The sequence below is a fragment of the Hylobates moloch genome, unplaced genomic scaffold (assembly GCF_009828535.3).
Source record: "Hylobates moloch isolate HMO894 unplaced genomic scaffold, HMol_V3 SCAFFOLD_3, whole genome shotgun sequence".
NCBI lineage: Eukaryota > Metazoa > Chordata > Mammalia > Primates > Hylobatidae > Hylobates > Hylobates moloch.
Genome location: NW_026652278.1, coordinates 120,974,605 through 120,992,369, shown reverse-complemented (window position 1 = coordinate 120,992,369; position 17,765 = coordinate 120,974,605). Strand labels below are relative to the sequence as shown.

General features: G+C 38.6%; 1 protein-coding gene across 5 annotated transcripts in view; it reads left to right on the top strand.

Annotated features, from left to right (window-relative positions):
• SCLT1 (sodium channel and clathrin linker 1) overlaps window positions 1–17,765 on the top strand; it is a 201,833-nt gene continuing 184,068 nt past the window's right edge. For 2 of the 5 annotated variants that reach the window (XM_032147226.2, XM_032147232.2), the window contains exons 1-2: window positions 376–509; window positions 11,049–11,116. In XM_032147226.2, coding sequence (XP_032003117.1) covers window positions 476–509; window positions 11,049–11,116 — 102 coding nt within the window. In that variant the 5' untranslated portion in view covers window positions 376–475. Of the gene's footprint in view, window positions 510–10,239; window positions 10,310–11,048; window positions 11,117–17,765 lie in introns of all 5 variants that reach the window. The other 3 variants (XM_058436757.1, XM_032147212.2, XM_032147220.2) reach the window with 3 other exon arrangements.

Sequence of the window (17,765 nt, the reverse complement as noted above, 5' to 3'; positions counted from 1 at the left end):
TCAAAGTCGCAGGGCGGGCCGAGTGGACTTCCGCTACTGGCCTGGGGCTTCCCAGCCGTCTTGGCGTCGTCCTCTCCAACCCCCGCCGCTCCGCGTAGAACGCAGCTCTCAGGCTGCCCTCCAGCTCCCGCGGCACTCTCCTAGGTGGCCCGACGAGACCCAGAGTGACCCGCGGGACGCCTGTATCGACCGCGTCCTCTTCCCACCAGGGTGGGATTCGGTTGAACGTGGAGCGGAATTCACTTGGCGCGTCCCCAGCAATCTTCAGTCTCTCACCAGGGTCAGGGACTCGTCTGGGGCGCGGGGGAAGGAAGCGTGGCGGGGCTGTAGATGCCGCGTGAGCAGGATGCAGATTGCACCGCTGGAGCGCTTGACAACCAACCGAGCGTTGGCTTAGTTTTGTTTTCCCGCACAGCAAGCTCTCTTTCAGAGGAAGGTAAAGGTGGTGAAAGCTCCAAACTAAAATTGTATCGAAATGGCTACAGAAATCGACTTTCTGAGAGAGCAAAGTAAGCTCCGTGTTTTTTTGAGACTTCATATTCATATACAATGTTTAATATCGTCGTCGTTGACCGACAAATCTTTTGAATGCTGGTTGGGTACATGTAAATTGGTAAAGAGTTAAAGAAGTTAGTTGCAGGAAAAAAAAAGCTTGATGGTATACGTGAGGATGTGTGTATATTTAAGCAGAACCGTGTGGTAGTACTTGTAGCTTACACAGAATTCTACTAGACGCTAAACATGTTTGTTATGCTCCTCTCGCGCTCTGAAGATTAGAAGGCTAATGGCCAGCAGGAGTTTCCAAGTGTGTATTTAAAATCTAGGGGCACAGCTCTCTGGCCATTTATTCAAAAGATGTTTATTGTACTCCTGTTTCTATTATGTACCAGACACTATAGAAGAACAGCTGCTGCAAAGATAAACAGGACAGTTTTTACCTCCAAGAATTTAATTTGGAGAGGGAAATGTATTCCAAAATATATTGAAGTGGCAGCAACTGCTGGCTCTTTTGCCACAGTCCCATACGGTTGTTGGAATGATTAAATGAATATTAAAATATGTAAAGGATTTAGAATAGTATTTGATACATTGTGTTAAATATTAACTATTACACGATTATTATTAAAACATATTCAAGGAAGGTGGTATTGGGCTGAAACGTGCAGTACCAATATGAATTTACTATATGAAAAACTCCAGGCGTCCCAAATAGAACAATATTTGTGACACTGAGGGGATTAGGAATATGCTTTGTTAAAGACTTGCAGTAAGGCTGGTTTGAATGTAATATTGATGTAAATTGAATTGGAATATTTATATAGGGAAATGGCAAGTGCAGTCGAAGGCGTAGAAAGGGGCTGGATAGTGAAGGGCCCTGTCTTCTCTGTGCTAAGGAGTTTGGACCATTGCATGGGTTATAGGAATTCAATTGAGAGTGGCATGATCAAATTGTAATTTAGAAGGCCCGGTCTGATTTTTATGGGGAATATGCATTATAGTAGAGTGCAGTTAGTTGTCTACTGTCATCATTCAGGTAAGAAGTAAACTAAGTTGGGCACAGGGAGACTGGAGATCAGGGGATTTGAGAGAAAGAGGTAGAGGGCAACTTAGTTTTTGCTTGAGCAACGGGGAAGTTAGGAAAAAGGTAGTAAGTTACATTTTGGTAGCATTACAGACCAGTGGTTAAGAACTCAGTCAGCCTCTGGATTTAGTCGGTCAGGGCTCACAGCCTACCTCTTTCCAGGTCTGTGACCTCGAGCAAGTTTCCTAGCTTTTCTGCACCTCAGTTTTCTCATTTATATGAGTATAAGAACACAAGAATCCTCTTGAAGTTGTGAGACTTAAATGAGATGATGAAAAAGCATTCAGCATAGTGTCTGGCACATATTAAATGCGTGGTATATGTTATCTAAAATAATTAATGACACTATAATGACACAATAACATTAGCATTATTTCTTAGGTTTGCAGTGGGAATATCCCCACCCCATAAGAACAGCTAACTGGCCACCATAAGAGTGGTGTGGGACGGGAATTGGTTGATGAGGAGTTTGGCTAGAGTCAGGATAGTACTTGAGGCAGTCAGAAACTATTAATTTTATAAGAATGATCCAGCCAGAATTCTTAGATAAAACTGAGATCCAAATACCAGGGGAAAACAAATAAGACAACTGAAGCATAGTAACATTTTTTGAAAAATGAGTGGTATTTAATAGTTCCACAGAAGACAAATTGAGTGCAAGAAGGAAATCTCAAGCAGAAGGAGCAGAAGAAGGAATGGTTCAAAGGCTTAAAATAACTGATTTTATTCAGGAAATCAGAGCATAGAATGGTAGCATTTGCATGAAGAGATAAGAATGAGAGTTGAGTGTCTGTGTCGCTCTCCTTTTTTCTTTAACTGGATTTTGCATGCCATTTGAAGGTGGTGGGTTATTCCATTAAGTGACCCACCTAAATACCAGCCCAGATAAAGATAGATGGCTTGCCTTCTTTCCACCTGCCTCTGACTTTTTCTACACTGATTTCTGTTGATCTTGATTGTCTCTTTGTTCCATTTGGATTTGGGAGCCTAGGTCAAGACCATTTGTTTTGGTACTTCTCAGCTGGCAACCCCACATGACATTTCCTCTGATAATTACTATTTCAGCTTTACATATCATAACGACAGGCAGCTCCACACTCAACCAGGCTACTAGTAGAGTAAGCTTGTAGCATATTTGCTGTGCACCATTCTTCCACCTTTGTCCGGGAAAGACCATTGTTTTTAGGAACCTTTTCAAAGAGGTACTTGTATTATCAATCTAAGGAACTAAGAATTCATTCATGAGTGGGGTGTGAGACTCACTGGCAGATTGGTGATGGACTCATTTTTTTCTTTTCATTCTCTTAACAGTGTTGGAGCCAAACATTTTTAATTTTGATGAAATTTAATTCATCAATTTGTTCTTTTATGAATTGTGTTTTTGGTGTCATAAAAGAAATCATTGCCTAACCCAAGGCTGCAAAGATTTCTTCTATGTTTTCTTCTAGGAGTTTTATAGTTTTAGGTTTCACATTTAGATCTATGGTTCATACAGTTAAATTTTATACAAGGCATGAGGTAAGGATCCAGGCCACTTTTTTGCACTGGCTGCCCAGTTGGAAAAACTACCCTTTCTCCATTGAATTACCTTTGCTCCTTTGCAGTTGTTTATATACGTATGGATCTATTAATGAACTCTATTCTTTTCCACTGATTTATTTGTCTGTCTGGACACCAGTACCCCACTGTCTTAATTATTGCAGCTTTATAGTAAGTTTTAAAATAAAATTGGTTCTTCTTTACATCATCCATCGATGTATCTTTTTAAATTTTCTTAGCTATACTTTGTAGTTTTTAATATTTAGGTTTTGCACATCTTTTGTTAGATTTATGCCTATGTATTGAAATTTTTGATACTACTGTAAATGGTATTATTCTTTTACTTTCAGTTTCTGATTTTTCGTTGCTAGTGTGTAGAAATAACATTTCTTTTTTATTATTATACTTTAAGTTCTGGGGTACATGTGCAGAACGTGCAGTTTTGTTACATAGGTATACACGTACCATGGTGGTTTGCTGCACCCATCAACCCGTCACCTACATTAGGTATTTCTCCTAATGCTATCCCTCCCTTAGTCCCCCACTCCCCAGCAGGCCACGGTGTGTGATGTTTCCCTCCCTGTGTCCACGTGTTCTCCTTGTTCAGCTCCCACTTATGAGTGAGAACATGCGGTGTTTGGTTTTCTGTTCTTGTGATAGTTTGCTGAGAATGATGGTTTCCAGCTTCATCCATGTCTCAGCAAAGGACATGAACTAATCCTTTTCTACGGCTGCATAATAGTCCATGGTGTATATGTGCTACATTTTCTTTATCCAGTCTGTCATTGATGGACATTTGGGTTTGTTCCAAGTCTTTGCTGTTGTGAATAGTGCCGCATTAAACATCATGTGCATGTGTCTTTATAGTAGAATGATTTCTGATTCTTTGGGTATATACCCAGTAATGGGATTGCTGGGTCAAATGGTATTTCTGGTTCTAGATCCTTGAGGAATCGCCACACTGTCTTCCACAATGGTTGAACTAATTTACACTCCCACCAACAGTGTAAAAGCATTCCTATTTCTCCACATCCTCTCCAGCATCTGTTGTTTCCTGACTTTTTGATGATTGCCATTCTAACTGGTGTGAGATAGTATCTCATTGTGGTTTTGATTTGCATTTCTCTAATAACCAGTGATGATGAGCATTTTTTCATATGTTTGTTGGCTGCATAAATATCTTCTTTTGAGAAGTGTCTGTTTATATCCTTTGCCCACTTTTTGATGGGATTGTTTGCTTTTCTCTTGTAAATTTGTTTAAGTTCTTTGTAGATTGTGGATAGGATCTGACCTTTGTCAGATGGATAGATTGCAAAAATTTTCTTCCATTCTGTAGGTTGTCTGCTCATTCTGATGATAGTTTCTTTTGCTGTGTAGAAGCTCTTCAGTTTAATTAGATCGTATTTGTCAGTTTTGGCTTTTTTTGCCATTGCTTTTGGTATTTTAGACATTAAGTCTTTGCCTATGCCTGTGTCCTGAATGGTATTGCCTAGGTTTTCTTCTAGTATAGTTTTAGGACTTACATTTAAGCGTTTAATCCATCTTGAGTTGATTTTTGTATAAGGTGTAAGGAAAGGGTCCAGTTTCAGTTTTCTGCATATGGCTAGCCAGTTTTCCCAACACCATTTATTAAATAGGGAATATTTTCCCCATTGCTTGTTTGTGTCAGGTTTGTCAAAGATCAGATGGCTGTAGATGTGTGGTGAGAAATAACGTTCTTTAATATTCTGCTCTGCAGCTTTGCGAAACTCATTCATTAGCTCTAGTAGTTTTGTAGAGTCTATCAGTAGTTTTATGTAGATAATCTTGTAATCTGAAAATAAAAACAGTTTTATTTCTTTCTTTTCAATTTGGATGCCTTTCATTTCTTTTTCTTGCCTTATTGCAGCGGCTAGAATCTCTGGTACAGTATTGAACAGAAGTGGTGGGAATACACATCCATATCCTGTTCCTGATCTTATGGGGAAGGCATTCGTCTTTCAGAATTAGGTATGATACTAGTTGTAGGTTTTTCATAGATGTTCTTATGTTGAGAATGTTCCTTTCTATTAATTTGCTGAGAGTTTTTATCAAAATAGATGCTGGATTTTTAAAAATGCTGTTCTGCATCCATTGAGATTATCAGATATTTTTCATTTTTTGTTTGTTAATAGAGTAAATTACATTGATTAATTTCAAATGTTAAAACCACCTTGCCTTTCTGGGATAAATTCCACTTGCTCATGATGTATAATCCTTTTTCTATATTGTTGAATTTATTTTATAAATGTTTGTTTAAAATTTTAGTGTGTTCAGAAGCTTTTTTTTTTCTTTTTGGGACAGGATCTTCCTCTGTTGCCCAGGCTGGAGTGCAGTGGCACAATCACGGCTCTTTGCAGCCTCAACCTCCTGGGCTCAAGCGATCCTTCTGCCTCAGCCTCCTAAGTAGCTGGGACTACAGGCACGTGCCACCATATCTGGCTAATTTTTTTTTCTTTTTGTAGAGATAGGGTCTCCCTGTGTTTCCCAGGCTGGTCTTGATTCCTGGGCTCAAGTGATCCTCTTGCCTCCCAAAGTGCTAGGATTATAGGCATGAGCTATCGTGCCCAACCTATGAAGGTTTTTTGCTTTTCTTTTTTTTCTTCTTTAATTTGCTCAAGGGTCTCACTGTCACCCAGGATGGAGTTAATGGTACACTTGTAGCTCACTACAACCTTGAACTCCTAGGCAGAAGCCCTCCACCTGCCTCAGCCTCCTGAGGAGCTAGGACTACAGGCATGTGCCACTGCCCCTGGCTAATATTTTTATTTTTTATTTTTTGTAGAAGCCGGGTCTCCCTTTGTCACCCAGGCTGCTCTTGAACTCCTGGCTTTAGGCAGTCCTCCCACCTCAGCCTCTTAAAGTACCTTTTTTTTTTCCTTCCCAATATTTTTGTCTGGTTTTAGTATCAGGTAATGCCAGCCTCATAGAATTACTTGGAAAATATTTTGTACTCTTCAACTTTCTGTAAGAGTATCTATAAAATGATATTATTTCTTCCTTGAATATTTGATAGAATTCACCAGTGAAGCCAACTGGACCTGAAGTTTTCTTTGTGGAAAGGTTTTAAAATACAAACTCAATTTCTTTAATAAATAAAGAGCTATTCAGTACTCTGTATTGTACTCGAGAAGAACCGCTGCAGGTCTCACGTTCCCTAGGGTTCTTTCTCTGTGCAGTCTTCTATCCTTTGTCCTGCCAATTCTAGTTCACTTAATCTCCACTACTTCTCAGCTCCACCTCTTAATAAGAGTCCAGTGGTCTCCACTTGCATTTCCAACCCTCATGTCATGGCCCTGGAAAGTCTCTTAAGTCATTAAGGTGGGGCAATCATAGGGCTTACCTCATTTGTTTCTTGTCTCTGATTATCATTGTCTGCTGTCTAGTGTACTATAAGGTATTGATGATTTTTTTGCTTGCTTTTTCGTGTGTGTCAGGCAGAAAAGTGGTTGCCCTACTTTTTGATGTCTTAAACTCAAGTATCTTACTCCTACTATAACTGTTCTTTGAGCTCCTCAGACCTCTATCCTTTGAGCCCTTCATTTTCTTTACCACCTTGACTGCTTCCCAGGTTGTTTTTACTGGTGTCTTTTACAGGCTGTAACCATTGCCCATTAGTCCTTCTGCTCTTGTCAGTAATCTTAATATGATTATGCCCCTGCTTTTCTATAGCTGATGCCCAGTAACACCTCATGCCATGATTGGTTGGTTTGCCTTTACAGTTCTCATACCGAATGCTGTTTAGTACCTATAGATAGCTGAACCCTCTGGATAAGTGCCTTCACAAAGTCAAGGTTAACAAAGCTAGTAGGTGACTGAGCTGGGATTTGAACCCAGGCAGTCCAATTTCAGTGTCTCTTTTCTTAACTACTACACAAAAAGCATACTTGCAAGAAAGGAAAACTGTAAACCTGTTTTACGTATGCATGTTGGAACTAAAATCCAAAATAAAATATTAGCAAATTGAAACTAACAATGAATGTGTATGTGTGTGTGTATATGTATACATACATACACTAGCATCTTCATATATCCAGGAAATGCAAATTAAACAAGTGAGATAAGTACTTGTAGAATGAAGGAAATAATAGCATTTAAGTTACAGTAAAGTTTTCTCCAGATTATAGTCAATCTATGAAGATTGAAAGTGTTTCCCTCATTATTAATACATAATTTACTTCTTATCCTTTTTTAATTACTGAGGACGCAGATCTAGTTTTTTTCTTAATTGAAAACTCTGTCAGAGAAAAAAAAAGAGGTTCGTATTGTGATTAATTTTTTGTTTTAAGTTTTTCTTTTTTTAAAATTTATCTTTTAAGTTTAGGGGTGCATGTGCAGGTTTGTTATATAGGTAAACTTGTGTCATGGGCATTTATTGTGCAGATTATTATCACCCAGGTATTAAGCCTAATATCCATTAGTTGCTTGTCCTGATCCTCTCCCTCCTCCCACCCTTCACCCTCCAATAGGCCACAGTGTATGTTGCTCCCCTCCATGTGTTCTCATCATTTAGCTCCCACTTGTAATTGAGAACATGCTGTACTTGGTTTTCTGTTCCTGCATTAGTTTGCTAAGGATAATGGCCTCCAGCTCCATCCATGTTCCTGCAAAGGACATGATCTCGTTCTTCTTTATGGCTGCATAGTATTCCATGGTATACATGTACTACATTTTCTTTAGCCAGTCCACCATTGATGGGCATTAAGGTTGATTTCATGTCTTTACTCTTGTGAATAGTGTTGCAATGGACATACATGCTCATGTGTCTTTGTGGTAGATTGGGTGTATACTCAGTAATGGGATTAAAGGGTCGAATGGTATTTCTGTCTTTAGGTGTTTGAGGAATCACCACACTGTTTTCCACAATGGTTGAACTAATTTACACTCCCACCAAAATGTATAAATGTTCCTTTTTCTCCACAACTTCACCAGCATCTGTTATTTTTTGACTTTTTAATAATAGCCATTCTAACTGGTGTGAGATGGTATCTCACTGTGGTTTTGATTTATGTTTCTCTAATGATCAGTGATGTTGAGCTTTTTTTCATATGCTTGCTGACCGCATATATGTCTTCTTTTAAAAGGTGTCTGTTCATGAGCTTTGCCCACTTTTTAATGGGATTTTTTTTCTTGTAAATTTGTTTAAGTTCCTTATTGATGCTGAATATTAGACCTTTGTCAGATGCACAGTTTGCAGAAATTTTCTCCCACTTTGCAGCATGTCTGTTCACTCTGTGGATAGTTTCCTTTGCTGTGCCAAAGCTCCTTATTTTAATTAGTTTCCATTTGTCAATTTTTGCTTTTGTTGCAATTGCTTTTGGCATTTTTGTCATGCAACCTTTGCCTACTCCTATGTCCAGATGCTGTTGCCTAGGTTGTCTTCTGGGGTTTTTATAGTTTGGGTTTTTACATTTAAGTCTTTAATTCGTCTTGAGTTATTATTTATGTATTGTGTAAACAAGGCGTCCAGTTTCAATCTTTTTTCATATGGCTTGCCAGTTATCCGGAGCACCATTTAAAGTAGGGAATTCTTTCCCCATTGCTTGTTTTTGTCAGGTTTGTTGAAGATCAGATAGTTGTAGGTATGTGGCCTTAATTCTGGGTTCACTATTATGTTACATTGGCCTATGTGTCTGTTTTTTGCACCAGTACCATGCTGTTTTGGTTACTGTGGCCCTGTAGTGTAGTTCTAAGTCAGGAAACATGATGCCTCCAGGTGTGTTCTTTTTGCTTGGGATTGCTTTGGCTATTCAGTCTCTTTTTTGGTTTCATATGAATTTTACAGTTTTTTCCAGAGAAACGCTTCATAGTTTTCTGTGTAGGGGTCTTAAACATCTTCTGTTGTATTTATTCCTGGACGTTGATTTTTTTATGGTACTATAAATAGCATCTTTTACTGTTTTCTAACTTTATGTTGCCAGTATCTAGAAATATAATTAATTTTTATATATTAACCTTGTATCCAACAACTTTGTTAATCTTCATGATTGATTTTTAAGACGATATCTGTGTTTTTTTGGATTAATCACATATGCATTCATAACTATGAATAATGACAGTTGTTTCGTCCTTTCCAGCCTTTATACCTTTTAGGTCCTTTACTTGCTTTACTGCATTAACTTAGACCTCCAATAGAGTGTTGAGTAAATGTCGTAAGAATTTATCCTTATGTGATTCCTAATTCAAGGGAAAGTTTTCAACATTTTCACTCATAAGTATGATGTTTGTTGTGTATTTTACATAAGCATTCATTATAATAACAATGTTCCCTTCTAGTCTTACTTTGCTAAGACTTTATCATGAATATATCTTGAATTTCATCAGATGCTTTTTAAAAATAATTTTTGAGATGATCATATTTTTTATCATTTTTTGTGAGTTTATTTTCAATTTCTTTATTTTCTGGGCTTATCTTTATTTACTCCACTTGGCTTTCTTTGGATTTAATTTGGTGCTGTTTTTCTAACTTCTTGGAATGCATTTGTAACTTCAGACTTTTTCTCTAGTATATGCAATTAAAGCTACAGATTTCTCTTTAAGCAAGTTTTGAGGTATCACATTTTCACTATTGTTCACTTCAAAATACTTTAAAATTTATTTTGTAATTCCTCCTGAGATCTTTCTTCTTTTTTTTATTTTTATTTTTTTGAGATAGAGTCTTGCTCTGTTGCCCAGGCTGGAGCGTAGTGCAATCACAGCTCACTATAGCCTCAAAGTAGCCTCAAACTCCTAGGCTCAAATGATTCTCCTGCTTTGGCCTCCCAAAGCAGTGAGATTATAGGCATGAGCTACCATGCCTGGCCAAAAGTGATTTCTGAACTTCCAAACATATAGAAGATTTTCCTTTTTTTTTTGGTTCTTGATACTTAATTGTGCTATTATAAGATAACATACTGTCTTTGGTTTCAGTCCTTTGAACATTATTGAGACTTTCTTTTACCAGTAAATAATCAACATTAAATGTTCTGTGTGATCTTGAAAAGAATGTGTGATTGCAAATTTGTTGGGTACTATGCTGTATGTGTGTTACTTTTCTTGATGTAAATAAAAATATGGTCGTGTTATTTCTTTTCTTCTTTTTCTTTTTTTTTTTTTTTCAGAGTCTCACGCTGTCACCCAGGCTGGGGTGCAGTGGTGCGATCTTGGCTCACTGCAACTTCTGCCTCCCAGGTACAAGTGATTCTTCTGCCTCAGCCTCTCAAGTAGCTGGGATTACAGGCGCATGCCACTGTTCTTCGCTAATTTTGTAGTTTTAGTAGAGATGGGGTTTCGCCATGTTGGCCAGGGTGGTCTGGAACTCCTGACCTCAAGTGATCCACCCGCCTCGGCCTCCCAAAGTGCTAGGATTACAGGCATGAGCCACCAGGCCTGGGCTGGCCTTGTTATTATCAAGACCGCTCACCTTTATTCTGGGTCTTCTTCCCCCATTGTCTCTTACCCACTCCTGTTTAATTTGGATTCTTCGTCTTGCAATTTCTCCTTAAGGTGGAGGTTTGTCCTGGAAGAGTTTCAATTGGTTTTAAGAATTCTAAAAAATATGACTATAGTTTATCTTCCCAATGCTTCTCAATTTTCGTAGCAGTAATAAGATGTGGAGAATATATTTTACTTTCATTAACCCAAAGAGCAAGCCAGCAGAGACTGAGATTTCATGTTTATGAAATCAGAAATGGTAGTTCTTTGCAGATGTTATTTTTTCACTTTGGCAGTAATTAATTGGCTTAGATATATAAAAGGGCCTATTTTCAAGTTTTAAAATGGTGTAATGAAATTGATGATTCATCTTATCTTGAGAAGCAGTGAAGACTAGCCGTTTTGCACTGGATACATCAAATAATTACTGTATTTCTAGTTTTAAAGAATTGACCATTACTCAATGAACTGAAATCTGTTTTCCCCCTTGTTTCAGATCGAAGACTAAATGAAGATTTTAGGCGGTATCAAATGGAAAATTTTTCCAAATATTCATCTGTACAGGTATGTAAATTATAAATTCTACTTGGGAATATTCTCATGTGAAGTTGCCTACAGCACTTTGAAACTTGGCTTACAACTTTGATCCCTGTAATAGGAAAGCTTGTTTTTGCTTAATGAAAGTAAATCTTTCGACAATAGAAATTGCCCTTTTCCCCCCAACCAGAGTTGGAGCTTATATATTATATATGATATATAAAATGTCTGAGTTCTAAAATGAGAATTCATTCGAGTTTTGAAACATCCTAAAATTGTTTCTCAAAATACCTCTAGTTCTGTGTTCTAATTCTCTGCATTCTCATAAATTATGACAGAAGCATAAACTAATGCAAATTGTAAATAATATATGGTTTTTAAAAAATATCTTTTTTCCTTGGTTGTCATATCTTCTTATTTAAATATTGTGTTTAAAAAATTATTTAGCCAGAAAGATATAATTATTGGTGGACGTTGCATTACAGAATATTAAAAGGAAGGTAATGGCTCGTAGATTAGTGGTGACTCTCTATAGAAGCAAATAAGAGTGTTTTGCTTTTACATAAATGCATTTTATAATTAGAACTTAATCTGGTTTGGATCTGTGTCCCCGCCCAAATCTCATGTGGAATTGTAATCTCCAGTGTTGGAGGAGGGGTCCTGGTTGAAGGTGATTGGATCATGGGTGCAAATTTCCCCCTTGCCCTTCTCGTGATAGTGAGTGAGTTCTCATGAGATCTGGTGGTTTAAAGTGTGTAGCACCTCCCCATTCTCTCTCTTCCTCCTGCTCTGGCCATGTAAGACATTCCTGCCTCCCCTTCATCTTCCACCATGATTGAACATTTCCTGAGGCTTCCCCAGCCATGCTTCCTGTACAGCCTGTGTTGGGGAAACCAGCCCCACACCACCCGGCAGGTACCCCGAGTCCAGCGGAGACAAAGGAGTTAGACAGAATAAGCATTTAAAAGGTGGGTCCAGGGGACCAGAGCATTAGAGGCTTGCTCATGGCCCAGAGCTCTTTGACTCTACCTAATTTATTTACAAGCTCTTTGTTCTTAGGGCAGATGGGAGGGGTAGGAAGGGATGAGGAAAAGGCTCATGAGGGAGAACTCGTGAGTCATTCAGTAAGAAGTGTAGCAGTGGCGGTTTCTGTGAATTTCCTTGAGCAAAGACGTGTGTCTAAACTACTTAAGATCTTTAACTTATTGGGACTGAGATGGGTAGGAGTGGGTTTCAGGAGGAGCCAAGATGTTTGATTATACTCCACTGCTTCAAGGGAGTGTTATCTCCCTGGGCAACCTGTGGAATGCCGCTGAGCTGTTATGCTCTTGGGGCATAAAGATATAAAGCCAATAAGGAGACTTTTCTCCTCAGAGGCCGCCCATGGCTCCCCATGGGTGTCTCACACAGGGGAGACCAACTCATCTGGCACCCCAGAAACTCCTTTCCCACAGCCTGCAGAACCATGAGCCAACTAAACCTTTTTTCTTTATAAATTACCCAGTCTCAGATGTTTCTTTATAGGATTGTGAGAATGGACTGATATAGAAAATTTGTACCAGTGAATGGGCATTGGTATAAAGATACTTGAAAATGTGGAAGCGACTTTGGAACTGCATAATGGGCAGAGGTTGGAACAGTTTAGAGAACCCAGAAGAAGACAGGAAGATGAAGGAAAGTTTGGAACTTCCAAGAGCTTTGTTGAATGGTTGTGACCAAAATGCTCATAGTGATACAGATAGTGAAGTATAGGCTGAGGAGGTCTCAAATGGAGAAGAGGAACTTACTGGGAACTAGGGTAAAGGTCACTCTTGCCATGTTGTAGAAAGAGACTGGCAGCTTTGTGCCCCTGCTCTAGGGATCTGTGGAACTTTGAACTTGAGAGAGATGATTTAGGGTATTTGGCAGGAAACTTTCCAAGCAACAAAGCACTCAAGATGTAGCCTGGCTGCCTCTAACAGTGTAAGTTCATATGTGTTTGCAAAGAGATGGTCTGAAACTGGAACTTACATTTAGAAGGGAAGTAGAGCATAATAGGTTGGAAAGTTTACAGCCTGACCATGTGATAGAAAAGAAAAACCCATTTTCTAGGGAGAAATTGAAGCTGGCTGCAGAAATTTGCATAAGTAAAGAGGAGCTGAATGCCCAAGACAATAAAGAAGATGCCTCGAAGGCATTTTGGGGATGTTCACCACAGCCCCTACCATCACAGGCCTGGAGACATAGGAGGGAAGAATGGTTTTGTGGGGGCAGTCCCAGGGCCCCACTGCCCTGCACATCCTCAGGACATTGCTCCCTGGTCCCAGCTGCTTTAGCTCCAGCTGTGGCTAAAAGGGCCCCAGATAACATCTCAGTCAACTGCTCCAGAGAGTGGAACCCGTAAATCTTGACAGCTTCTACATGGTATTAAGCCCGCGGGTGCGCAGAGGGCAAGAGTTGAGGCCTGGGAGCTTCTGCCTGGATTTCAGAGGATGTATGGAAATGCCTGGATGTCCACACAGAAGCCTGCTGCAGGGGTGCAGCCCTTATGGAGAACCTCTGCTAGGGCAGTGCAGAGAGGAAATGTATGGTTGGAGCCCCTACACAGAATCCACACTGGACACTGCCTAGTGGGGCTGTGAGAAAGGAGCTACCATCCTCCAGACCAAAGAATGGTAGGTCCACCAACAGCTTGCACTATGTGCCTGGAAAAGCCTCAGGCACTCAATGCCAGACTGTGAAAGCAGCTGCAGGGAATGTACCCTGCAGAGCAACAGAGGCGGAGCTGCCCAAGGCTGTGGGAGCCCACCCCTTGCATCAGTGTTGCCTAGATGTGAGACATGGAGTCAGAGGAGATTATTTTGGGCCCCTAAGATTTAATGACTGCCCTTCTGGGTTTTGGACATGCCTCGGGGCCTGTAGACCCTGTCTTTTGATCAATGTTTCCCTTTTGGAAAGGGAGTACTTACCGAAGTCTATACCTTCATTGTATCTTGGAAGTAACTAACTTGTTTTTTATTTCACAGGGTCATAGGCAGAAGGGTCTTGCCTTGTCTCAGATGAGACTTTGGACTGTGGACTTTTGAGCTAATGCTGAAATGAGTTAAGACTTGGGGGACTGTTGAGGAGGGATGATTGTATTTTCCAATGTGAGGATATGAGATTTGAGAAGGGCTGAGGGTGGAGTGATAACACTTTGGATTTGTGTCCCCGCCTAAATCTCATGTCAAATGGTAATCACCAGTGTTGGAGGAGAGCCCTGGTGGGAGGTGACTGTATCATGGGGGCGAATTTTCTCCTTGCTGTTCTCCTGATAGTGAGTTCTCATGAAATCTGCTTGTTTATAAATGGGTAGTACCTCCCCATTTTCTCTCTTCCTCCTGCTCCAATCATGTAAGATGTGCCTGCTTTCCCTTCACCTTCTGCGTTCTGAAAGTTTCCTGACGCCTCCTCAGCCAGGCTTCCTGTACAGCCTGTGGAACAATTAGCCAATTAAACCTCTTTTCTTTATAAATCACCCAGTCTTATGTATTTCCTTATAGCAGTGCAAGAATGGACTAATGCAGAACTAAAATTATTTTCAAGGTATTAAAAGTGAAGAGCTTGTTTTTAGTATTAAAAAGGAATAGTTTATTTGGTTGGCTTGAGTATTTATTCTTATAGATATTTTTTAATGTATATTCAATATTTAGCTGACTGCTCTATGCTTTTATTTCCAAAGACCAGATTCAGAGTCCACAGAGTCTTGAAGCTATCCATTCACTATTTACTGTTATAACCATGATATTATTTTTATTATATAATTTTTATGCATACTTAATAACTGTAATAATTTAAGTGATAGAAAATCTTTCATATTCCAACAGCTTGTAAGTTTTGCTCAGAATCTTAAGATTTTTGCTTCTGTTTAGTGTCTTGTGGAATAGGCCTGAACAAAAGAGTAAAAAAAAATTTTTATTTTAAAGCCCCAGATGACTCTGGGCATGGTAATGCATCATATCTGTGGAAAGCTGTGGTTGACTTGATTATGAAAGATGTTTTTAACAGATAGCATAATGGTGACTCTAGCCTTTCAGATGCACCTGCATTATGCATTGTGATTATACTAATTAAAGCTCAAGAGTAGCAGACCTAGTAGGGACAAACTTCCTTTACAAGAGTGTCCTCTTTGAAAGAATTATAACTGCTTTACTTTTCTGAAGCTAACCATTCTTCTCTTATGTGTGCTATTCTTGTTGTCTTGCAACCAAATCTTGATTCCTATCTCTTTAGTGGTAACATACTGTTACTGCCTAAGAGTCCTCTGCCATCCTCCATATCTTCAGAACATGTTGCTGTTTCCAGACTCCCATCCCCATGGACCTTGCTTTTCACTGCATGTTTTGCAGTGGTAAGAGAGGAGGTGATATGACAGCATGAGAAGGAGATTAATCTGCTTTCTAGCAATAGTGCCCATATCCTTGGCCATATGTAGTGCATCCCCAGAGGGTTCTTTACCTCAGATATATTACTTCGGTTTCTGGAAAAATGTTCAAGAGAATTTTTTTCTTTTTTTAGTTTGTTGTCGTGTGTTTTGTAGTAAAGGAAGAAGTAGAAGGAAACCATTATCAATGGGTATGTGGGATCCAGGAGTGCTAGCTCATATATCTTATCACTGTAACTTAGTTGTTGCTACTAGCAACAAAAATCCTTTATAAATTTGTGTTTCCCCTTTTTGTTTAGCCATGTTTCCCAGATGCCTAGAACAGTTCTGGTCAGTAGGCATTTGATAAATATTTGTTGAGTAAATGAAACAACTATGTTCTTCCTCTTTTTCCTTCCCTGCTACCCATTTATCTTCCAATATGATTTCAACTCTATGTGTCAAATATAGTGAAAGTCGTGGAGATGTGAAAAGTCATGGTCAGCTTGGGAAATACAAGTAGTTCTTACTTTTTAGTTTTATTTTTCAAGATAAAGTCCTAAAGTCCTTACATTGGGTGCCATAAAATTGCCAGGAGTTGTGTTAAATGAATATACTTTATTAAGTCTTTTTATGATATTGGAAAAACAAAGCAACAGGAGTTTGATATTTATTTCTTGTATTTTAAGCTGGAACTTCAAACTTGATTTTCTATATAAACTTTGTTATGTGTAGTGGTGAAAATTCTTTAGTGCAGTTATTACATAATGATCATTTTGGCTTGCTTTGGATCAAAGTAAGTTTTCTGAATTGCCTTAAGATAACCATTTTGAAGCTTATTGTTCTTAGGGGACTATGTTACCTTTATGATAGCTAACTATACTTTATGTAGATTTTGTGGACATCGGCTGAAATTTGAAGTCTTCCAATGTGTTGAATGGCTTATATATTTAATATATTAAATATTTGGTTCATTGTACTTTCATAATTCAATCATCTGTTCTCTTCCTTACATTTGTATGTAACTTTTAAAAGATATTTTAAATAGCTGGTTTCTTGATTTTTTTCAGAATTGTGAAATTCAGTTGTCTTTCTTTATTTTGTGTTTTCTGTATAAGTAAAAAGTATTTCAAGTGACATTGCTCTCTGAAGTACAGTAGTCAGCACTAGGTGACAAATATTCAAGATAAGGAAAAGATTTTGCTTAAGAAGCTTAGTGGAAAATTTCCCTTTTTTCCCAGTCCTTTATTCCATTTTTTTTTCTTGAATACGTGCTTTTTTTTTTCATACCCAGGCTAATTGAATCCTCTTTCTTATCTATGCCACACTGGTATGTGTGTCTACTGAAGGGGCTAAGGTTAGTGCTTTGGTCTCTTGGTACTTGCTGAGGGTACAGGATGGAATACTAAAAATAAGTTTGTTTTCTCTGAAAGCTTGCCTAAAAATACTTTCTTCTTCTAGCTTGGGAATTCTTTTTCTACTCATTACCCTTTGTACCCAAAATTAAAACAAATAAATATTGAGATAGTCTGCTGGGGGAAAAAAGGAGATACATAAGCTAGAATAAAAAGAAAGGGAGGAATACATATAAAAGCATAGTGCCAAAGAGGTATGAGTGGCTATGGAGGGGAAAGACATCATAGTCTAAATATATTCACTTATTCAACAAACATTAGTATACTCATTCACTGAATTTTGAATTCATGCCTATGCTAGGTAAGCTCTGGGGACAGGACTATGAATAACATAGACAAAGGATCCTCCTTCTGTAGAAGATACATGAATGAATGAAAGAGATGTGAAGGAATGAATGAAATAATTAAAATTACAGTATCCTATGAAAGAATCAGGGTGCCGAGATAGAGATTAATAGTATGTTGTTGTGGAGGTGGTGGTGGTAGAGACCTATTTTTGATAGAAAGGTCATAGAAGACCTTTCTAAGGTAGTAACATTCCAGCTGGGACAGAAAATGAAGATTGAGCCAAAGAATGGACCAAAAAGGGGCCTTGAGGCAGGGAAGAATTTGACATGTCTTGTACAATGTATAGGAGTTTGTGCCAACTGTCATCAAAAAATAGTTATTTGAAAATTATATTAAAGGAATGGCAAGGCTACGCCTATTGCTCATGAGTTAACAAATATAAGATTCAACAGATAAAATATAACAATTCACCTGTACTGTTTGAGTTGAATCAAATTATTAGCTTTCTAGACCAGCACTGTCCAGTAGATCTTTATCTGATGATAGAAATGTTATATAATTCTGCACTGTCCAGTGTTGTAGCCACTAGTTA